A 24,642-nucleotide genomic window follows, 5' to 3' on the forward strand; every position below is an offset into this window, starting at 1 on the left:
GCTTACTTTCATAATACAAATTAGCTGAGATTCTTTGTTTATCATCAGGGTTGTGTCTCTGACTCAAAAAGAATCATTAAGGAGGGAGTTTGGGAGACTTTCCTCCCTCTTAACTCATCTTGCTTTTAGGTGGTAGGAGAGGCTTAGCTCAGCATAACTGCTCTGTGCCAAACTGCTGTTGTATCAGCAGAAAAAACAAAACCTGAGCTGCCAAGGCAAAAGTTAATAGGTGTGCATGCTAGCTTTACCATTGACAGAAGACAGGACACAGACTCCAACTTGCTTTGTTTCACCCCTGCTGTTGCACTCCAGACACACAGTGAAGGTAAAACCTGGTTACTCTGGGTGGATTATCCGGGTCTGAACAAGCCCAGAGGGCAGCCCAAATCCCCTCCACACACTGGGGTCCTTCTAGTGCTGTTGGACATCTGCAAATCAAGCCTGGTTACCAGTCTTTTTCCCCTAGTAGGTAGGCAACCTATTCTCAAATCCTTCTGAGTACTTTTTTTTGTAGGTTACAGAGCCTTTTTGTTCTTAAAACCATATAATTTTTCCCAAAGTAATAAAAACCATAAATATAGAATTTTATTCTACATGCTGGGGTTTTGTAAAATGGGCATCTTTTCCCCTTTCCTCCTATCTCTTTATCACAAAGTCCAGGGAACTCATTACCTAGTGTAGAAGCATATACACCAACCGCAACAAACGCCCCAAACATCAGACTTGCTCCACCTTTTCCTCTGGATGGGGACATGATGCTTGTCACAAACTGGCCCATGTGACCCTCACACGATGGTCAGCCTGCCACCCTTGGGATAGCAACAGTGCGAAAGTTTTATTTGGCTAAGAGAAATAGGTAGAGCGGAAATGACATAAGATGACAATGTTTTCTGCCCCTCCCATCAAAACTTAGTTTTATCTCTTATTTTAGAAAGAATAAAATAATATGAAGACCCCTTTCATTTGGATTGTTTCTCTGATCACAAAATAACATCTGTTGTAAGAAGTTCAAATAATACAGGGTTTAGGAAGGGAGAGTTATGCCAGAGTCACTCCCTACCAGCCCCCACGAGCCTGCTCTGAGCTAACCAATAGAGACAGCTTCCTGTATTTGCATCCAGATTTTTTTTTTTCTATTCAAATTCTAACTTACAGGGTGATTAATATTCATTGAAATGAAATAGTATTATGCTTAGTGCTCTGCAATTTGTTCTTTTTGATCAACAATACTTTTCAGCAGTCTTTCCCATGTTAATACATTTAGATTATTCTTTTTAAAAATTTTGTTTTATTGCAATGAAATTCACATACTGTAAAATTAACCATTTTAAAGTGAATGATTCAGTAGCATTGAGTACATTCAGAATGTTGTGCAACCATCACCTTTATCTAGTTACTTCATTCCTTTGAATGGCTGCATGGGTGTACTATAATTTAGGTAGCCAGACTTTTTAGTTTATTCCAATTTAATTCTATTCCAAGAAATGCTGCAATATTTGTATGTACATTTTTGCACATTTGTGAAAACGTTATTAAAGGACAATTTCCCAAAAGAGAAATGTCAACCAAGGTTAATAGTTAAGCCAACTTCAAATTTTGATACATTTTGAAAAATTCCTTCCAAAATGACACCACTGATATCCATTTAGGAGCAGATCCCTTAAAAGTGACAATAGTGAATACCCCAGGGACTTTTTTTTTTTTTTTTTTAGTTTTTCTTTTTTTAATATAAATTTATTTATTTTAATTGGAGGTTAATTACTTTACAAAATTGTATTGGTTTTGCCATACATCAACATGAATCCACCACAGGTATACACGTGTTCCCCATCCTGAACCCCCCTCCCCCCTCCCTCCCAGGACTTCTTTCTATTCCCTCTTTCCATGTCTCTTATGTCTGGTCCAACCTGTGAGTCATGAACTTACTTTTTCTGGCTTAGAATCTGCATTCAACGCCTTAGGGTGGCAGTGACAAAATACCTCAGCCTGGGTAACTTCAAACAAAGGAGACATTCTGTCACAGTGCTGGAGGACAAAGGTCCAAAATCAATGTGTGGGAAGGGCCAGGTTCCTTTTGAAGTGCCCATGGAAAGTCCTTCTTTGTCTTTTCATCCTTCTGGTGGCTCCCTGCAATCCTCAACATTCCTTGGCTTGTGGCAGCATCACTCCAGTCTCCACTTCCAGCATCACATGGCCTTCTTCCCTACATCTGTGTCTCTCCTCTTCTTAAAAAACCCTAATGATTGTATTTAAGGCTCATCCTAATCCAGTATGATCTCATCTCAATTGATTGTATCTGCAGAGACCCTGTTTTCAAATGAGGTCACAGTCTGAGGGATGCTATTCAATCCATAGACAGGATCATTAGGTAAATCTGAAATTTCAAGAATTTAGAGAACATGATTCCATTTAGATTAACAACAGGCAGTTTAAAGCCAAAAGAGTAGATGAAAATCAGAAAATTCTATATTCTCTCCCAGGTTAATGCAGGTTAGTGTCTTAAGTCAAATCTGATGTGTACTTAGGGCTTGTACAAAACTCAGTTGTGCAAAAAATGAATAATAGTAGGCTTATATATTAAATCCAAAAAATGTTCTAGAATCCCTATTTGTACCTTGCCTTTTAAACATAACAAAAAAAAAAAAAAAGAGAGAGAGAGAGATAAACAAAGAAAAGAAGGGAGATTTAAATGAGATTTTCAATGATTTATTTCTAGTATTTTTTATATTTCTTATCTTTGTTCTTTGCTCTTTTCCAAGACAAATGAAATTCAATAAATGTCTGATTGAAGCTAAAGATTTGCTACTTTTAATTCACTTACGATTTACATCTTTGTCTTAAATTCTTTGATTTTAGGACCATGCTCTTATAACTACTTTCAGTACTTTCATTTTCTGTTTTCACTAACTTTTATGGAACAAAAAGATAAGAATAAAATTTTAAATTTCCTCTGTATAGCACGAGCACTACCATAGAGAAAGGCAGTGATGAAAATCTGAATTGTCTGCTGACAGATATTGTTGCAGGGGTGCAGCCTGGAATAGCAGCCGATCAGGAAATTCATGAAAGTTCACGTTTAGTGCAGAAAGGAAGGATGTAGTGTGCACACATAATGTCACTTCATTTTGCAGTGAAAGTCTGTTTCCCTGACTATGGCATAGATGAAAAATTTTAAAGGCCAAGTTGCAGATCTCAAAGCACCAAAAAATAATAAGCAGTACCAGGCTTCTTTGATTCCATTAACTGTGTGCAATAGTCAGAGTCAGTGACATTATACTGCAGGAACAAACAGCCCCTAAAATCTTAATAGCATAACAATAAATATTTACTCACTCACACTACATTGTCCATCAGGGATCACCATGGAGCTCTGTTCCAGTACTCATTGGTGGAGCAGCTGCCTTCTAGAACATTGTTCAGGCCCGTGGCAAAGAGAAAGGACATCCCAGAGGCTCTCATACAACCAAACATGGCAAATGTCATTTCTGCTCACAACGCGTAGGCCAGACCTGTCAGTGGCCCTCCTAATCACAAGGGAGTCCCAAAGTCAGAAATATTTTGCAAATAAATAATCAGTGTGTGTGTGAGAGAGAGTGTGTGTGTCAGGGGCAGGGAAGTGTATTTGCATGCATTTATCCTTATAGCCTACTAAGATATTTTCTGTTTCTTTTGCCAACAGGCATATTGATCCTCTCCCAGAAATGACCACTCCTGAGAAATTGTACTCCAAGGTCATGCAGACTCTGCAGTATCTAAATTCCCACCTGCCAAACGGCAGTCATGTTATTTTATATGGCTTACCAGATGGAAGATTTCTCTGGGATCATTTGCATGACAGATATCATCCTCTTGGTATCAGAGATTCTTTTGCTCTTTAACAATGTCAGTGTATTCATAGTTCAAATATATGTAGCTCAATTATATAAGAATACACCTAAAATGTCACCAGAACAAATCAAGGAGAGAGTACCCAGGTACAAGATCTAAAGGTCAGTATCCAAAGGTGGCCAGAACCATATCAAAGTCAGACAGGGCAGACACAGTTAGTATAGAATTTGGACAAATTGAAAGGTACGAGTTTAAATAAGGAAACTCCTTCGCTGAAGGTGAGATACAGAACACAGAGCAAGCCAACAAAGTCCAAACAAGAGACAGAAAGGGGACACACAAGTCCAAAGAAAGGATTTCTCTAGACCTCAGTGGTGAGTGCCCCCTGGTGGCCAGAATTCTAATGGATTCTGTGCACCCTGAATCTTCCCTGGTAGCTCAGCTGACAAGGAATCCACCTGCAATGCAGGAGACCCTGGTTCAATTCCTGGGTCAGGAAGATCTGCTGGAGACGGGATAGGCTACCCATTCCAGTGTTCCTGGGATTCCTTGATGGTTCAGCTGGTAAAGAATCTGCGTACAATGTGGGAGACCTGGGTTCAATCCCTGGGTTGGGAAGATCCCCTGGAGAAGGGAGAGGCTACCCACTCCAGTATTCTGGCCTGGAGAACTCCATGGACAATATAGTCCATGGGGTCACAAAGAGTCAGACACAACTGAGTGACTTTCACTTTTACTTTCTGTGTACTCTAGTGACCAGTTGGGAGTTCTATAGAACACAGTCTTCCAGAAGCTTTGGTCCCTGCTTCTACATTCTTGGAGTCCTTGGCTCTGAAATGCTTTAAAGTTCCAGGAAATTTCTAATAGCACATGTAGCATTCCAGACGCTTTACAAAGACTGTGAAAGTAGTAGTAATTCACCTTGGGAAGAGCTGCCATTGCAGATCCTTAAAACAATTTTGTAAGATAAATGTTTCTATTAATTCCACTTGATTGATGAAAAAAACTAAGGCTCAGAAAGGTTACGTAGCTTGCCAAATGTTGCACAGCTTATTGTATATGTAACCTGGGTGTAGCAGGGTTCTTTTTGTGTTTCAGGGAAGAATGTTCTTTAAAAAAATACTCATTGTATGCCATGTGCTATTCAAGACACCAGAAGTGAACATTATAGTCAAAAATCTCAGCCAGCATAGGCTTAGGTTACAATGGGAAAAAGATTCCAAAAGTCGGAAAAGGCTGAGTGTTACTAGAGAAAATTAAACAAAGGGCAGATGGGAAGCGCTGGTCTCAGGCCTCTCAGAGAGGCATCTACAAGGAGAGGCCTGCTGCTGCTGCTGCTGCTAAGTCGCTTCAGTCATGTCCAACTCTGTGCGACTCCAGAGATGGCAGCCCGCCAGGCTCTGCCGTCCCTGGGATTCTCCAGGCAAGAACACTGGAGTGGGTTGCCATTTCCTTCTCCAATGCATGAAAGTAAAAAGTGAAAGGGAAGTCACTCAGTCATGTCCGACTCTTAGCGACCCCATGGACTGCAGCCCACCAGGCTCCTCTGTCCATGGGATTTTCCAGGCAAGAGTGCTGGAGAGGGGTGCCATTGCCTTCTCCAAGGAGAGGCCTGGGGACCATCATCTCAGCCTCATATTGACAGCACCTGTGCCAGTCTCTCATGGAAAGAGACTGTCCCTTCCCTGGTATTGCCAGGTCTGCCTCCTTAGACCAACCCTGGAGGTGCAAGCACTTTCTTGTGGGTCAGATAAGCAATTCAGAGAGGGATGACCCAAAACTCCTTCCTTTGTATCCTCCATAGTGGGTGGAGGAGAGAGCTTTCCCTTGCATCCGTAACATCCCTGTCCTCTTGTGGCCTCTTCCTGCAGCTCCTGTTTAATCCAACCTCTCTACCACCTCCCTCAGCAAGTTCCACCCCTCCCCACACAAGAAAAGAGCAGGGACCCTTTAACCAGCTCTCAAAGGACTCTGATCCCTTCACTGAGTTTCCCTTACTGGGGGACGATAGGAGATATCCACACACCACACTCCCTACCAATGGACTAATGTCATTTTCTTCTTCAGTTATGAAATGTACTATGAATGTTATTATTGTCTAAGATTTAGCCTCTCATAAGTAAAGCATGTTCCACCTGTTCACATGGCTTCGACCACACCCTTAAGAAATGATTGTGTGATTTCCCAGTGAACTTTACTCCATTCTGGGCTGCCTTGGACATGTAAAGGACAACCACTTGGGCTGAGAATATCTCTTTGAGCCATTGGGGATGAAAATTTCAGTTCCCCTAACAAATGTTTTCAGATTCCCTGGTGGCACAGATGGTAAAGAATTTGCCTGCAATGCAGGAGACCTGGGTTTGATCCCTGGGTTCGGAAGATCCCCTGGAGGAGGGCATGGCAACCCACTCCAGTAGTCTTACCTGGAGAATCCCCATGGATAGAGGAGCCTGGTGGGCTACAGTCCATTGGGTTGCAAAGAGTTGAACATGATTGAGTGACTAAGCATGGCACAACAGATGTTTTCAGATTCCTAGATTTCACCCATGCTAAGAAATGCTTAAGGAAGGGAACTTGGAGGCAGGGAAAACGTGCTCCCAATTTACTCCATCACACCAGTAGGGACTTGACTTTGGGTTTTCTGACTTCAGATCCTATTCCCTTTCCATGAACTGCAGTTAGACTGTATCCATAGGTTTTTTCAGATATGCCATGCAATTCCCTTGACTCAATCATAGTATTTAAAAATGACTCCACGTAATTTGGAAGAGAGCAAGGAAAGGAAAAAGGAGATTGATCAGGAACTCAATCACTTGGAGGATTTTCTCAGCCAGTGGTTCTCATCCAGGGACTACCCAGCCAATCCCACGCATTATCATATCACACCTGGAGATACAGAGTGCTACTGGTATCCAAGGGTTAGAATCCAAGGATGTTCCTAAACATCCTACAATGCACAGGACAGCCCCTTCACAACCAGGAATGTCAACAGTACCAAGGCTGAGAAACCCAGCTCTAGCCTTTGTCTTGAGAAGGCAATGGCACCCCACTCCAGTACTCTTGCCTGGAAAATCCCATGGACAGAGGAGCCTGGTGGGCTGCAGTCCATGGGGTCACAAAGAGTTGGCTACAACTGAGCAACTTCACTTTCAATTTTCACTTTCATGCATTGGAGAAAGAAATGGCAACCCACTCCAGTGTTCTTGCCTGGAGAATCCCAGGGACAGGGGAGCCTGGCGGGCTGCCGTCTATGGGGTCGCACAGAGTCGGACACGACTGAAGCGACTTAGCAGCAGCAGCAGGCTTTGTCTTATCCTCAAACAGCCTCCCTCCAGCCGCTGATCTAGACTGGCATTTCACAGCACAAAAGCAAAAGGTGGAACAAGTGTGTTCTATAAACAACTCTAGTTTGGTGCATTGGGGCGGGGGAGAGGGATCCAATTAGGGAGAAAGTTGAAATCACCTAAAATTTCTAATGTTTTTCAGTTATTATTCATATCTTAAATTATCCCTGCTGTCTGGTTGCTATGGGAAATAAGTGTTGAATTCCTCAAGAAGCATCAGGGTCCTTCCTAGGCAGACTGGGGAAGGAGGTGGGATTTACCCAGCATCCTCATTCCTCCTCTGGCAGGCTCCTAACTCACATAAGACGACACAGTTGAGTAGGGGGCTGCTGCCTTCACATCTTTTCCATTCTGTTTCTGCTCCACCTCCAATCTTTGGATCTTTGTTCCCGCAAGACAGGAACCAGCAGTGAAACAGGTTAATGCTGGGTCAGTCTCAAGGCTTGGTTGCTCTGCCCAGGTTAGGGTGAATCTCATCTTAATCAATAGCCAAACACCTGAGTCTGATTCCCGGGTCATAGTGCTCAGGGTTGTACAAGAAATTAAGAGGGGGTTTCCATTTATTTCTGCCTTTGAGCCAAGAAACATGATGATGATGATAATCTGTAGATTTGACTTTAGCCGCCCCTTAAGGATTAAGAAAGAGGCCAGGGAGCAAAAGGGATTGGGGAAGAAGCCCTAGGTCAGTGATTACATTCTCTGCTGCCTCAATAGTACAAGTGGGAATTCAGCCCATCTATTCAGGAAAGAGGTTAAATGCCACAGCATCAGATCAGCAGCCAGTGGAGGCCCAGAACAAGAATGGGTGTCTAGCTAACTCCCACCAGGGAAGAAGGAGCTAGGACACCCTCCTTAGCATCATTCCTCTTAGCCTTGTTTGCGAATCACCACCCAGTAACTGCCTGGCTGCCAAGGGCTGTGACAGCCCCACAATCTCTACTAGCAATTAGAATTCCTGGTGAGAAAGTAGGTCTCACACATTAGGATTGTACTTGCATAGATCTTTTGAGAAAGTTTATACTTGACCAGGAATGTGTCCTCTCAGGCACAGCCTATGAGGAAGGCAATCTTTCTGTTAATATGTCTGAGATATTAATTATCTAAAGATGATACTAAGGTAAAGTTCTTGTCCTCTAAGGAGAGGGAAAAGACAACTACACTGGGGAAAAGATTATACAGATCCTGACAGTAAAATTACCCTGGGGCCAACGACATTTGTACAAGCATTCTGGGAGCTACCCAAAGGGTTAGACTGTGGTCAAGAAATCTGGGAGTGCTGGCTACAAGTAAGTCTGCCATATGGCCTTCATTGAAGGGCTTCTGCCATAAAACATTGGCAATAACTTCATTTTGCCTCAGTTATTCTTAAACTGAAACCTAGTACATTTTAAAATACCCCACCTTCCGTTTTCTTACTAGCTTCATCTCTGTTTAAATTAATGTTGTACAAAGTTTTAACACACTTAGATGGTACTTTGTGAAGGTGTGGCTGATCTTTGTTGGTACTAGGCCTTTATTAGCACCAACTTTTGTTTTTATTTATTAGTACCAAGCTTTTATTAGTACCAAAATTTCAGTTATGGTCCCAACATTAAATGCACTCCAAAAACTGCCATAAAAAACTTACACATAACTGAGACATGAGCTGCTGCTATAGCAGCTGGGGTGGAAGATACCCTTTGATCTTAAAAGGGAGTATAGGGTATCCACTGGGCCAACCCATGGGCTCCCAGCCCTTATACACACACACACACACACACACACACATACACACACACACACACACACACACACAGATTGTTCCACTATTGTGAGACAGCCCTCTTGTCCCTCTCCTGGGCATTCATGACCACCTTTCTTCATCAGATTTACTTTCTACAAGGAGTTGTAGAGACAACCTCTTTGCATGTAGGTACGACGTTTAGGTAGGATCAGTCTTTATACCAGGGCTCCTCGATATGGAAAAATACCATTAAAGTAACAGGGATAAAAAGTAATACATAAAAAGAAAGAGTGAATAACAAACTGACAGTTTCAATCAGTGGAAAAAAGCATAAGAACCATTTTCATTCTTCCCCATCTTTCAACCATAAGCCCATCACAAGCACTCTCAGTCAGCCTTTCATATGAACAGACCCAGACACCCTAACCTTTAATAGGCAGAAATACCAGAAAGAGGGGAAACCAACCTATTACATCTCTCCCATTTATCTTCTAACTACAGTTAATGTGCCCTTATCCCATCCACAGACCTACCTACTCACCTAAGAACTTCCTCTCCGTCAACCTGATCTGATTAGAGACAGAACCAGAATAGCCAGGAGATAGAGGGGAAGGAACAGGGACTGGGAGATGAGGCAGAGGAGGATATGCCTTGTGGTCTAATCCTAACGTGTGCTGGGACCTCCGCAGTAGCATAGTAGGAAGAGGGGAGTAATCTGGGAAGCAGCAAGGCTATGGATCAGCTTAGCCCCCACAGGGGAGACAGCAGATGACTTCTCCAGCACCCAGGAGCAGGATAAACCCCAGTCCCTGTGGATATCAGTGAAGTCCAGTCTTTCAGATGAGGGAGAAGAGGGTGTAGAAATGTTTCTTATGGCCAGACATGAGGTGCCACTTCTGGCAGGTTGAAGAGACTTCAGCCACCAGACAGGGGAAAGAGAGAGAGAGGCCACCAGGTGAGAGTCAGGGCCAAGCAGGTTGTCAGGGCCCCAGCCAAGCCCTCCAAGGTTTGTTACATGGCCCCCGTACCAACAGAGAAACAAGATTGCAGAGGGAAGGCTGGCACTCAGGGGCTGGATCAGCAAGAGCCAAGGCCTCCGGGCGGTGGAGAGTTGAGGGTGGAGATGCAGGTTGGAGGTGTCAGTCCTTGCAGCTGGGCTAGGCTGAGACAGGCAGGGACACACACAGAAGGAGGCAAATTGCAAAAGTACACGCACGTGCACACACACACACACACACACACAGAGGGAAGCAGACTCAGTGATGGAGAGCAGGGTCTTGGAGAAAGATGGGGGCTGAGAGCTCCATGGGGAGTCTATAAAATGAAAGTGAAGACAAGACCCAGTAGCTTGGGATTCATCTAAAATGTGAAAACGCAGACACCTTTGGAGCACAGAGAAGGCCCTGCGTGTCACTGTGACTTTAATGGCGATAATAAGCCTGCGGTTTTCCAGTCCTGGGATTCACTCACCCACACAGAGACATAATATATTTTTCCTCTACGACAAGAAAATTGAATCTATCTTTCAGTCTAACTGATCTGAGGTATAAGTGAAAAATAAGACTGTGTTCTATCACCTTCAATCTTTCTCTTCGCTCCGAGATAGGCCCTATTATTTTCCTTTATTTTTTTGGGCGTGAGAGAAGTGTTAATGGATAAGACATCAGTCATTCACCCCTGAAATGCGGGAGAGCCTGGATTTTGTGTCCCAGCTGCAGCATGAAAGTTGAATTGCCTCTGGGGTGAAGTAGGGGGGGAGCAGGTGGGGAGTGGGGGATATGGTGGAAGGGCCAGGGGTGGGAGGTGTGAAGAGAAAATGAATTATGCCCCCAGATTCTGGGTCTAGAGTTGATATTTGGAAAGACTCTGCATGAGCTTGCATTTGGTGCTTATCACTTTATTCTTATGTACTTCTTTAACTTGCACCAAAAACAGAGCCTGTCTATTAATGAGGGCTCAAGTAAGAGAACTGGTGGGCCATGAAGGGCTATAACATATTAGCTGCTCCCATTCAATGGCTGCCCAAGCACTTGTGGAAAACTTCAGTTCACCAAACTATAAAACAGAGCATCATCAGACCTTCAGACACTCAATTGTCCTCTCGTAATTGGAATATTTATTTATTTAATTGGGTCAAACGTCAGTGTTTCATAAACACAAAAGGAGGATTTGGTCAACTACACCCTGCATGCTCCCTGGGCCCCATGTTTGATATTATTGCCAGGAGAAACCCGCTGCTCTGCCAAGTCCTTCGTTAGTGGTGTTCTGGTCCATATGGTGCCCTGTATCCCTCTCCCCGGAGTCCTGCCCTAGCCCATGATAAGAGCTCAAGATGGGAGTGAACTCCTTAGGGCTTCTCCCCAACTCTGGGTCTCAAAGTCTAGGGAGCTCAGAAAGAAAGAAATCCTAGGCTTCCTCAAGAGCAATACCAAGTGCAAAACCCGGGAAGATCCCTGGGGACACCAGCCATCTTCAAGGGAGGCAGGATCACCCATCAGGGTCCCTAGTTGGCTGCTGTATCTCTGAGTGCATGCCACAGGCCAGATCCCTTTGTTTTCCAGGCCAGCTCAACAAGGACGTGACCTACGCGCATTTCTACTCCTTCCTGAACTGTCTCCAGGTGAGCTCACGCTGACTCCTTCCAAGGGCCTGTTCCCATGACCCGCACCATTCTTTCGTATTCAAAGTGTTTTCCTGCTCTCAGGTCAGCCCCTGCCGCAGCTGGATGTCTTCCAACAAGACTCTGCGGACTCTCACTTCAGAGGTAGGGCTGTCGTGGGTCCTTTAATCCCATCTTTGAGCATTCTCTCCGTGTTTGCTGAAGGACTTTCATTGGGGATGGGGTTTTGGCAGGGCAATGGCCTCCAAGCTGGTGAATTAGAAAAAGACAAATTCAAACTCTTGGATGCTTGAGGAGCCAAGAGAACGTGGGGTGCCCTGTCTCCCCACTCTGCCTCACTGAGCCTGTCATCTTGCCAGTTTCTCTTTGTGTGCCTCTCTCTTGGATGCACGTTATGCATGTACGCACACACAGAGATGTCTGTGAAAGCTTGTCCTAGACATATTTGTAGAGTCAGAGAAATGAGCAAGGGTAGGTATACACAGAGCTGGAAGTCTGCCAAGGCAAGGGAGGACCAGATGCCCCAGAGCCTTCCTTTCTTCTCTGAGAAAGGTTCCCACATTTCTTTCACAGATGGTAAATAATCTCTTTGTAAGGAATTTATTTAAAAGTTTTTACAAGGGAAATATGTTTCAATTTTTTAAAAATTTGGAATGTAAAACAATACAAAAAACATTAACAAAAATCACTCAAAATCTCACCACCCAAAATTAATATGTATATCTTTCCAGTATTACTTTCATATCTAGTTATTTTGGGGACTTTGCCTGCATAGTATCAGAACACACGCATTGTTTTATACCTTCTAATGTTCATAATTATTCCTCCACATCGTAATTTTGTAATCATTTTAGAATACAGAGTACATGAACATACCATGGTTTATTTCATCTCTTGGTGTTGGACATTTGAGTTGTTTCTAATTTTCCACTATGATATATAGCATTGTGATGAACATTTTTATATATAAAAATGTATGTCTTTGTGTGGCATGTCTGTTTTCTTAAGATAAATTCCTAGAAAATTATTGGGCCAAAGAGTACACCAGGTCTGATCCGTATCACCAAATTGTTCTCTAGAAAGGTTAAACAAATTGACATTCTCAATCACATATCCCATGGCAATACTCTTTATTATCACGATTGTTCATCTTTTCCTTGACAATACCATGGGGAGAAAATGGTATCTTATTACTTTAATTTGCACTGATTTGGTTCCTAATGAATCTTAACAGTTTTGTACATTCGTTCGTTGGCCATTTGTGCATGAACAGAATTTAATATGCAGAGCTGCTCTCTGCTGATGACTTGCAGTGGGGGTGGGAGTGGGAACTATTGATTTCTTTGTTCTGCCTGAATTATCTCCCTAAAGCCCAAGTCTAGGTTTCATGAAATTCTCCCTGTTTCCTTTGCATTCAGAGAGCAGAACAACTCTCCAAAACGCTGAAAAAAATTGCAACCAGCCAGAAATTTACGAACTTCGACCTTTTCTACTTAGATTTTGACTTCCAAGAAAGTAAGTTTTGCTTGGTTTAGGTATTGACACAAGACAAAAGCAGCAGCCACCGTTCAGAGCCTGCCTGGGCGAGGTGTTTGTTTACAAGCGAACAGGCAGTAGTGTGGACAGGGTCACTGTTGCCCATCCTGACACATTAATAGCTCTGAGTATTGGAAGAAATAAAGTATGAGACTCTCTCTGGAAAGGTGGAAGCTTAGCATCACTTCCTTATTTCATCATTATTTTAGAATCCCTGCAGCAAAAGAGCCAGTGACCAGTCAGAAACAGCTCTGGGCTGGGAGCCAATAGGTCAGTGAAATCATCTTACTTATTCTTGACAGTTTAGTAATGCCCTGCTTATGAATGGGCTAAGGATGAGTGTGACAGGCCTGAGGGATAAGCCCATGTCTCTTCTCATGGGCACTGGATTCCCTAAAGACTCAAAGCAAGGCAGATTCGCAGCCCCCTCACATGATGAAACAAAGAAGAGTCTCAAAGGGAGGGACTTCAGATGCCTATGGCAAAATGGACAAACCATATCCCAGCTTTCTGGAAAGAACATTGCTGCTGCTTTTCTAGCACTCTCTCCAAACACTGGGGTCACTGATGAGTGGTCACAAAAAAGCAAGCATGATTACTGGATTTATCCTTTACATCTTGACTCCGAAAAATTATTATCTATTGACTTTAATCCTTCCAGTCCCATTTTCATTTCTAAGTAATTGTTATATGAGACAAAAGGCTCTGTTGTTTGACTGCCAGCTGAGATGATGCTAACGAAAAGCTTTGCAGTATGTGCAAAGGATGGACAATTTCTCATAAGGAGTTTATCATCTCTATCTCCCCACCCCCAGCTCCCCCAGCCCCAGCGTCTGGGATGAAGCAGATGGCCATCATGAATTATCAAATATTGCATTAGCTGACACGTTTTGCATTGTAGACTCTAGTACTTCAATTCTGAACATCTTTTCAACAAGACTGATCTCTCTTAACTAGATTTCCTGCCTAGGTGATACATATTTCCCTCATGGGGAGAGACATTTTGATAAATAACCTCTCATTAAAATGCAGAGTTAAAGCCTCATTAATGAATTCCTGGTGAAAACAAATGTACCACTAAGCAATCTTTGATCATCACCAACCCTGAATGTAGATAAAGGTTTTAAAAATATAATAATGCCTAGCTTTCACTAGAGACTTTCCCATTTCCACAGTAATCTCTAGCTCTGTCATTTGTTATTTTGGGGACTGTTGGAAATTCCCTGAACATTTTCAAACTCTCCTTTCCAGACCTGGAAACAGAGATACTGTATCTACATAACAAGTCTTTGTGATGATTGTGTGAAATAATGTCTGCTGCTGCTACTGCTAACTCATGTCAGTCCTGTCCGACTCTGTGCGACCCCATAGACGGCAGCCCACTAGGCTCCCGTCCCTGGGATTCTCCAGGCAAGAACACTGGAGTGGGTTGCCATTTCCTTCTCTAATACATGAAAGTGAAAAGTGAAGTGAAGTCCTTCAGTCGTGTCCGACTCTTCGCGACCCCATGGACTGCAGCCTACCAGGCTCCTCTGTCCATGGGATTTCCCAGGCAAGAGTACTGGAGTGGGTTGCCATTGCCTTCTCTGAAATAACGTATAATCCTCCTAAATGCCATGCCTAGAACATAACCAGCACCTAGGAAAGAGCACCATTTGCTCATACCGTGGCCACTTAATACACAGCTCAGAATGAACAGGCTCCATACAGCAAATGCAGAGCCCTAGGCCCCACTCCTAATTAGGACCTGCCTAATCAGAATCTGTCTGCATCTGGACATAATCCACAGATGATCCATACACTCATTAAAACTTAATCAGTGGGGCTCTGATAATGCTCCAAGATTAAGAACTTAGTCACTTAATCATCATATTTTTACTAAGCCCTCCTATGTGCTGTACAGGTGCTGGGAATATAGTTAACAAAACAAAACAGTCCTTCTCTTCATGAAAGATATAGAGAAAAGAGCTTCCTCCCAGACCCCATCCTTACCAGCATTCCACATGCTTGGAAGCAGAGGTTCCTCAGCACATTCTTATCCTCAGAGCAGCAGTAAATGCAATTTTAAAGTTTCAGTTAAACTGAACATGCTGCATCAACATGGTGATTGATCACCTTACTGAGAAACCTCCCAGGTATCTCTCCTTGTTTGTCAATTCTCATCAGTAGTCCAAGGAATTTCCTGAAATTTTTCAATTCCCTGATATTGAAGGTCCAGTTTTGGTACAGGGATTTCTTTGCCTTCTCCATATGAGGTTAGTCTCCACTAGAGAAGACCCAGTGGGAGGGAGAGGGGTGACAGAGGAAATGGTACCCTGGGACCTGCCTCTGGAAACATCCAACACAGCATCCCACATTTAATAGCTATGTGCCAGCACGTGCACTTCTGAAAGAGCTGGAATCTCTATCTTCTTTTCAGAACGTCTATGCTGACATCTTCACCTACGCCCAGTGTTAGACTACTCCAAAAAGAATGCCTGCCTTGAGACTTTAGCATTTTTCCAGGGCAGGCAGAGGGCGCATCCACTCTAGATCCATCTCCATGAATAGCCTCCAACACACACACTCAGTCATGTCCAACTCTTTGCGACCCCGTGGACTATAGCCCACCAGGCTTCTCTGTCCATGGAGTTTTCCAGGCAAAAATGCTGGAATGGGTTGCCATGCCCTCCTCTGGAGGAATCTTCCCAATCCAGGGATCAAACTCACATCTCTGGTGTCTCCTGCCTTGGCAGGTAGTTTCTTTACCACTGTACCTCCTGGGAAACTCGATGGAGTCATTTATTAAGTCTGCAGTCTCAGTAGTCCCATGAAAATCTCTGCTCTCATTTCTATACTGCATTTGAGCATCACAAATGTTACTTTCATATGTAATTCACAATTTTACACCTTGAGACAGAGCAAATGACTGTTGAGGGTCCCTGTCCCTCGAGGGTAGACATGAGACCTGTCTGTTCTCCACTCTGACAGCCTCAGTCCAGCTCTAAAAGATGATTGCTCACCTCAAAGACTTTTTCTGTCTCTCGCTGACTCATCCTCCAACTGGTTATGAGCTAAACAGAAGCAGTAATTTTTTTTCTCCTTTCAGGAAATGCCAGCTTGAGCAGGTGATGTCCTTTTTCTTCATCTCTACCACACCTCCCAAATGGGGGAAGGAAAATGCCACTTGACTGACAAGGCCATTTTTTCATTGACACTTTAAATATTCTACCAGCTGCCCTCAGCTTCTAAGACAACTCAATTAGAATAAAACTTGTTCCCCCATGTGTGTTTGTAAAATGACCAATAACCATGAAATCTGACCAGAATTCAGATTTCTCTTTAAGTGTCTGCTAATATTGCTGTTTATCAAGGAGCTAGCAAATGTTCTATGAGTCTTCTCCTGTGATTTCTATTGCATCGCTGAAAAACTGGTTATTGGCAAAGTTTTTACTTTACCAAGAAAGAAAATACAGTACATACCATATCCCAAGAGATCCTTCATGCTGATTCAAGAGCTTTAAATCAGCTGTTCCAAAGAACAAATTGGAATTCGTATACCTATTTTTAATTATGGTCCAAGGCAGGAAGAAAACTGACCAATTTACCATAATACCCTGCTTGGACATCCCGTGCCAAAATCAGTCAGGAAGAAATACAGACCACTGTCTACAATTGTATTTATTCTAAAGAGCAAAATTTTACCCTGAGATAAACAAACTAAAAAGGGTCATTCTATCTAACTCTGTCTGGTCATAACACAGGGGAAACCTTAAACTCTTGCCTGTGAGTTACTGACTCTTCCTCTAAGTGTTGTAATTCTGGTGTCTACAGATACTTAGTGACTGGTAACCCTCAAAGACAGAACCATCATGTGAGAAAATGATCCTACATCATGAGATCAAGCCTCCAAGGGAGTAGAAGGAATGACCATTCCTTTTCATTTAAAAAACAGTCATTAATTCTGATGACTGAATTTGTTCCCTGAAGTATAATATCCATCACCACCTCTCCCTTCCTCTAAGGGAAATAGTTTTTCATTTAGTAGTTAGTTGGAGAAGACTCTTGAGAGTCCCTTGGACTGCAAGGAGATCCAAGTAGTCCATTCTGAAGGAGATCAGCCCTGGGACATCTTTGGAAGGAATGATGCTAAAGCTGAAACTCCAGTACTTTGGCCACCTCATGCGAAGAGTTGACTCCTTGGAGGGGAGTTTGATGCTGGGAGGGATTGAGGGCAGGAGCAGAAGGGGACGACAGAGGATTAGATGGCTGGATGGCATCACCGACTCGATGGACATGAGTCTGAGTGAACTCTGGGAGTTGGTGATGGACAGGGAGGCCTGGTGTGCTGTGATTCATGAGGTCGCAAACAGTCAGACACGACTGAGCAACTGAACTGAACTGAACTGAATGCACATGAAATTCAAATCAAAATGGAAACAGCCTAGACCAACTTTAAGCTTGGTTAAGACTAGCATTCAATCACACTAGAGAGAGAAACATGGGTATAAGAAGTCTGGTATTTATAACATGAGGCTCTCAGTAAACATTTCTCTCCAGGAACACCATCTTGGCTTAAACTTATAGGCTCAAATTTGTTTCACTTATGGGCTCAAATTTGCTTTCCACTGTGGGCTCAAATTTGCTTTCCACTGTGGATTTTCCAGCTTTCTAGATCACTCTAATTCCCTTCTGAATGTTCTCTTAGCCAGTAAAGGCACACGTTTAGATTGAATTTGTTGATTAACCTTCTCTGCAAACAAGGAGAGCCAGAAAATACTGTAAGGAACTTCCTGCTTCCGCTGGATCAGAGGATGTATCCAGGTCACACCCATGCCTTGCTGTCCATCTTGTTAATACAATCTTCATGTCTTATTCATCCAACCCTACAGCTTTTCAGCAGGCTGTCCGAGGTCTTCACTGGGGCTTGCTTCCCATTGCCTAACATGGACCAGGAATTACTTAACACTGGATAGAGATTCTTTCTCTCTTTCTCTTCTTTTTCACACTTGTTCGGCATAAGGGAAACCAAACTAAAAATAAAGGGAGAAGCAAGAGAAAGGATGGAAAAGCTCATTGAGAACCTGGGTGAGGTGAAAGAGCACAAGTAGCATAGAAGCGAGGTCACCTCTCCTGCGACAGATAACCTGGGAGGCTGATGTCTCAACCTGGGCTGGACCTTTCTGCATCATTATTGATTTTTGTTTTAGAAACTCTTGGGACTGCAAGACAGGGATAAGGCTGACCATACAGAAGAGCAAAAAGTATGGAGGGGGCTCAGTAATGGGTGACACTGACTTTGAAGAAACCCTTCCAAATGCCTGGTGCTCCATTAAGGGTAATTGGTTAGATGTTCAGATTGGCAGTGACTCAGAGAATCAGCGTAAAATTCTGAAGTAGAAAAGTAGGACCCCCCAAAAAAGTTAGTAGGAAAGTGGCCTATCGTCTCCTGGTCAATCAAAGGGGAGAAGGAACAGCCTGAACCAAACACTAGGAACTCGCAGCAGGGAAGCCAGATGAGCAGAGCTGGGCTGGAACAGCATCATGCACCCAGGAGGCCAGCATAGCCCCACAGGTGCTTCAGTTTCAGGTCCAGAGGTTCAGGTGCAGCAGCCAGAATTTAACGTGAAGCAGAAAATATGATTCCAAGGTCATGCCTGAAAACCAGAACAGCCAGGCAGACTGAAGCTGGAGCCAGGCAAGCTGGCCCAAGGCTCTGTCTTTCACAGGGTACCTGTGGCCAAATGCAAGAAACTGTTGAGGTCTGCAAGCTGGTTCAGCAGAATAAGTCTTCATAAGGGTTAGTGTGGTTTCAGCATCATTGCAACTCTAAGCTTCCTATCAGAAGATCAGATATATACTATTCCTTCAGAGAGATACATCATTTACCAGCATGAAGCAGTCTCTCCCTTGGGACCACATATGGAGGACACCGTGGACAATGTCCTTGATTTGAGTGTCACAACAAATGCAAAGGCCATTTTCCAATAGCTGTTTCTTCTAGAACCCTCCAATAAAACCCAGTAAAACACAAAGTATAACAGAGTGGCTCAGTGGTGGCCATTCAGGCAGGGGAAAAGCCGACAGGAACTGGTAATCCAGTGTAAGACTCCAAACCACCAGCAGGGATGTCTCCTGTGCTCTGAGAAGCGCAGCAGTATCTGCAGCCCCTCTGGGGACAGGGGTTGGACTGTAAGTATAGATGGCCTGGCGTGATATTAGAACTAATTACAAAAGCAGCATAGTATTGATTCAGCTCCAGGGAAGTCCAGCTTCTCTTGTCCAATCAGAGCCCCTAATAGAGTTTTCATTCTTCCCTTGGGGCAAAGGGAGATAAAAAGCTGGGGGTGGGGCAAGAGGGCGCAGATCCCTGCCCTTGAGTTTTTGCGAAGTGAAGAGGGAAGATGGAGTAGGAAATGGCAACCCACTCGAGTATTCTTGCCTGGACAATCCCCATGAACAGAGGACCTGATGAGCTACAGTCCACGGGTTGCAAAGAGTCAGACACAACCAGGTGACTGAACACATACGCACGAGGAGGGAGGAGTGGGGGGAATCACAGCTGTGCCCACTCCCTTCTCAGGACACCAGGGAAGTAAGGACATGGTGGGCTACGCTAGGAACGGTAGGTCTCACAGTTTTCTCTCTGGAGGTTTTCTGGGGATTTGAAATTTCCTTGAGAAATCCTTATTGACAATATGATATCACAATGTAGAGTTCGTTGTGCTGTTGCCTTGGGGCAGCTGACATTCCTGGGTTTCACCCCTGTTGAAGAACAGTTTTATTGCTGCTCATCATTTTAAGGCTCATACTGTTTTCTCTGTAGCTATCCTCACTCTACATGTGATGTTGAGATCATTTTATGTAATTTTATTTCTGAGAACTATGTGAGTTTTAATGATGATGGCTTGATATATGCAGGCAGTGTCTGGAAATGGCAACCCATGAAAGGAAAGGTTAGTTTAATAGTTTCCTCTTGTTTCTGAAATTCTGTTCTGGTCACTGAGAAATGAGATGGACTTAAATCAGTCTTGAATATTTTACAGCTCACCCTTCCCTCCCACCCCTCTTATTCTACAAACCACATTCATCCAACACTATCACACGTTTTTCTTCTTGAGTTAAAGGGGGAAAATGATACAATGGAAAGATCACTTCTGTTTAGAAAACCCCCAAACTGAAACAATGACTCAGAGGCAGATGTGGCTGGGTAAACATCAGCCCAGGAGGGGAGCATCCTTCACACCCCTTATTCTGGGTGTTGACCACTGCTCGGAAAAGCCTGTCTCTAATTCTGTGTGTGTCTGCCCTGCAGTCACGGAGGAGTGGCAAAAGAAAGGTGGGCAGCCCTGGCAGCTCATCGAACCCGTGGATGGATTTCACCCTAATGAGGTAAGAGCAGTCATGTGATGGTTGCTGAAAGTTGTTATTTTTTTCATTATAATTAATGCATCCATATGTTCATTTTTATCCTGTTTTATTCCAGAAAGTTTGAAGTGATGTACATGCATGTGTAAGATAGAAGATAAACATAATTTAATATTCATTTTAAAGAATAAAGTAAAAATCAGAGTAAAAGGAAAATGAGATAGAAATGATGCCTGGATTCCTGACTTAATGTTTACAATTCATGATTTGTCCCAGAAATTCCTAAGGTACTCCCTGCAAGGACCCACAAAATCAGCTCCAGGCTTTCCAAGGGGCTGATGCAAAGAGAGGCATAAGCCATGGCCTTCAAAAGATAAAAAAAAATAAGTACTCAGAAAAAAAAATCAGAAGGATTCCTGGAAATGAGTCCTGTGAGAAATTTCTTCTACAGATCATTCTAGAAAATGAGGAGAATTGTATGAGAGGAGAACAATGTCCTTGACAATATCCTGCAGTAAAAGCTGTTCCCCATCTAGGATTCCAAGGGACAATTCTGGAAAGTAGTTCTGCTCTGGTCTCTTCACAGAGCAAGGAGAGCTGGAAGGTGGGATGCTGTCCCCTCCTGTCCTCATTCTGTCCATTATTCTGGCCGTTGCCCAGGAAGTTCCTCTTTTATCTGTTCTATATACTGGACTTCTTCATAATATCTCTTTATATAGAAATTAGCAAAAGAACCAGGGGCGGGGTAGCGCTGCCACTTGTTACATTTTGGTGAGTCAGGCCACAGGGAGGCCTGATCATCGCCTCAGAAGCTTGAAGAGAACCACGCTGTCCTTCCCTCGAGTTCTAGGTCCCCTGAGTACCCATGGGCAGGGCTAAGAGTTATCTCAAAAGAAAAGGAAGACTGCCACTCCATCACCAGATAGATGGACAATGAAGTCCCATAGATGCTGGGTAAATTTTAAAGTGAATATTAAACGCCCATGTGTTAAATAGCAACAACCCAAAAAATCTAAGTAATGCACTTCAGAATATCTAAGTTTCCTGTGTTTCACCTGGATATGTTGATCCAAGAGAATCATTGGCTAGAAGCTGCCTAAATATTAGAGTTTGCCCCTCCCCTCAATGATGTCTGGTTTTAGAATAGCTCACGTGGAGACCTGCTTTCTGGCAGTAATGAGGTAGTCGTTCTTATCATTCTTTGTACATCACAGAATTTTACCCTCTGATTCTACAGAGAACAGGGACGAGAGGAGATGGTCAGATAGGGAGTAATGAGGAACAAACTAAAAAGAAGAGGGTCAAAGACAGCTTTGTTGTATATCTGTCTGATCTATCAAAAGAGTACTGTGTCCCTGACTTAAAATAGCATTAGGGTTCAAGTTCTGTCAGACTGGGGCTCTTTCTTGCACTCAAACAGTTTCACCAATAACTGATTGTTGTGAACAGAGTCAAAAGCTGAAAATCAGTGTGTGCTATAACCTTAAGTCATTCCTGAGAAATTCATTCACATGCTGGGAGTGGGTGATAGAGTGGGCCACAGTGGGCGGAGCTATGACTAAAGTGGATGACAATGGAGAGACATCCCTAAAGCCCGCCTACTTATCCTGTATGTTGAGCTGAACAGTCTAGATGGCAAATTGCCATCCAAGAATGTTTACTGAGTGCCTATCCAGTATCAAATACAGTGAGAAGTCAAGTATGAACAAGAAACTATCCCTGCCTGTTAAGAAGATTATAGGATAGAGTGGGAGAATGAGAAGTAAACAGATAATTAAATGTAAAGTAGTCAATGCCTCTAATTTGCTAGCACAGATGCTAAGGGAGCATTATGGGAGATGGGATGGAGCAAAGGGATATGAGAAAAAACTTTTGGAGGCGGGAACTCAGAATTAAGACCATAAACTTGTCAAGTGACAGGAAGAGGGAAGGGGCTGCAGAAAATGTTTTGAGCCAAAGAAGTGCAAGGGCAAGGACCTGAATACAAAAGAAAGCACAGCACATTGGAGGAAATAAAAGTGTTTCAGTGTGGCTGAGACACAGAGTGGAGCGAAGAGAGAGGGATCAAGAGAGAGATTTAGGGACAGATCACATAGGGTCTGTATGGGATTTGACCTTTCAGCTATGGAGAATGGGGAGCCATTGAAGGTTTTTTCAGCAAGCAGGAAAAATACCCAGACTTAGGGCTTCCCTCCTGGCTCACATGGTAAAGAATCTGCCTGCAATGTGGAAGACCTGGGTTCAGTCCCTGGGTCGGGAAGATCCCCTGGAGAAGGGCATGACAGTCTGCTCCAGTATTCTTGCCTGGAGAATCCCATGGACAGAAGAGCCTGGCAGGCTACAGTCTATGGGGTTGTGCAAAGAATCAGATATAACTAAGTTACTAACACTTTCACTTCTTTCACTTTGTGCTCTAAAAAGATACCTGAGGTGGCAGCATGGAGAATGGTTTTGTCCAGAGGGAGGGAGACCTGTTTGGAGGATGCTTTTGTGTGGGAGAGTGTGGTCCCTGAGAGGTAGTGAGAGTGGGAGAGAGAAAGCCTCTATTGGAGTGATTCGGACAGTTAAATCAACAGAACATGGTTGTTTATTGGATGTAAAGGTGAAGGAGAAAGAGATGCTAAGCATGACACTTCTTTTGTGAATTGGGAAATTGGATAGATGATTCCATTGCCTGCTGAGATCAAGAACACCTTTAGGAGGATAGGGTGGTTTGAGGAGGCATTAGTGAAAGTTAGTAAAAGTTTAAAGATCCTATAGGATGTCTCTGCAGCAAGCTCAGGAAGGGATCTGAGCTGGAGATACAGATGTGAGCAGCATCAGGACACGGTTGTGACTTGAAGCCTTTAAGGGAGCCTCTGAAGGTCCCTATATACCCTCCTCCCAGTGGCGTGCCCTATAGCAGAAGCCATGTGAATGTATTCTTCCAGACCATGGGGAAGCTAGAGGAATCCACCCCTTTTCCATCTTGAAAGAGCTAGTTGGTCAAGGCTGAGTTGCAGGACCTCATGTTGATGGCGCAGACATAATACCAACCAAAAGAGTAGCCACGAACCTTTGTCCAGTGCCCCTCACCAGTTCCTGTACATCTGAGCAAGACAGTTGCTACTGGCCCCTCACCACCAAGAGGGGAGCAGGCTTTATTTTATTGGCCTATTTTTTTCTAAAACCCTGCTGGAGAAGCAGAGGGGGACAGTGTATAATCACTATTGATTCAACTGTTCCAGTTCTCTCAGAGAGACAAGTGTAATTAAGTATAAACACAGATTTTGTTGAAAAGTTCAAATTTATGGTAGATATTAATTTTTGAGCCACATTGTATTCACCATCTAAGTGAAAGTAAGCAAATATTTTTAAAAAAGCCTGATATACTAATAATCACTTCTTTATCTCATTTCCAAAATGTAGAACAGAAATTTAAGAAATACCTTCTTCATTTTAAGGGGGTAATGGGACTAGAAAAGTATAATGCCAGACCTGCTGATTGATGGATTTCATGAGTAGGAAGGAGATGACTCACAAAATTAGACACCTGGATGAAGAGAGGTGAAAATACCAAGTCAAGGAACTTAAAAAAAGGAGAAGATTTAGTTCAGTTCAGTCGCTTCTTGTGTCCAGCTCTTTGTGATCACATGGACCACAGCAGCCAGGCCTCCCTATTTATCACCAACTCCCAGAGTTTACCCAAACTCATGTGCATTGAGTCAGTGATGCCTTCAACCATCTCAACCTCTGTCGTCCCCTTCTCCTGCCCTCAATCTTTCCTAGCATCAGGGTCTTTTCCAATGAGTCAATTCTTCGCATCAGGTGGCCAAAGTATTGGAGTTTCAGCTTCAGCATCAGTCCTTCCAAAGAACACCCAGGACTGATCTCCTTTAGGATGGACTGGTTGGACCTCCTTCAAGTCCAAGGGACTCTCAAGAGTCTTCTCCAACACCACACTTCAAAAGCATCAATTCTTTGGCACTCAGTTTTCTTTATAGTCCAACTCTCACATCCATACATGATCACTGGAAAAACCATAGCCTTGACTAGACGGACCTTTGTTGGCAAAGTAATGTTTCTGTTTTTTAATATGCTATCTAGTTTGGTCATAACTTTCCTTCCAAGGAGTATACATCTTTTAATTTCATGGTGGCAATCACAATCTGCAGAGATTTAAGACCCCCCAAAAAAAGTCATCCACTGTTTCCACTGTTTCCCCATCTATTTCCCATGAAGTGATGCGGCCAGATGCCATGATC

General features: G+C 43.4%; 1 protein-coding gene across 1 annotated transcript in view; it reads left to right on the forward strand.

The window, feature by feature from the left end:
• The window catches only part of AOAH (acyloxyacyl hydrolase), a 194,556-nt gene that overhangs the window by 161,368 nt on the left and 8,546 nt on the right, over positions 1-24,642 (forward strand). The window contains exons 16-20 of the mRNA XM_052639026.1: positions 3,680-3,852; positions 11,457-11,515; positions 11,600-11,659; positions 12,934-13,030; positions 20,346-20,422. Of these exons, the coding sequence (XP_052494986.1) occupies positions 3,680-3,852; positions 11,457-11,515; positions 11,600-11,659; positions 12,934-13,030; positions 20,346-20,422 (466 nt within the window). The remainder of the gene's footprint in view (positions 1-3,679; positions 3,853-11,456; positions 11,516-11,599; positions 11,660-12,933; positions 13,031-20,345; positions 20,423-24,642) is intronic.

The sequence above is a fragment of the Budorcas taxicolor genome, chromosome 4 (genome assembly GCF_023091745.1).
Source record: "Budorcas taxicolor isolate Tak-1 chromosome 4, Takin1.1, whole genome shotgun sequence".
In the NCBI taxonomy this organism is placed as follows: Eukaryota; Metazoa; Chordata; class Mammalia; order Artiodactyla; family Bovidae; genus Budorcas; species Budorcas taxicolor.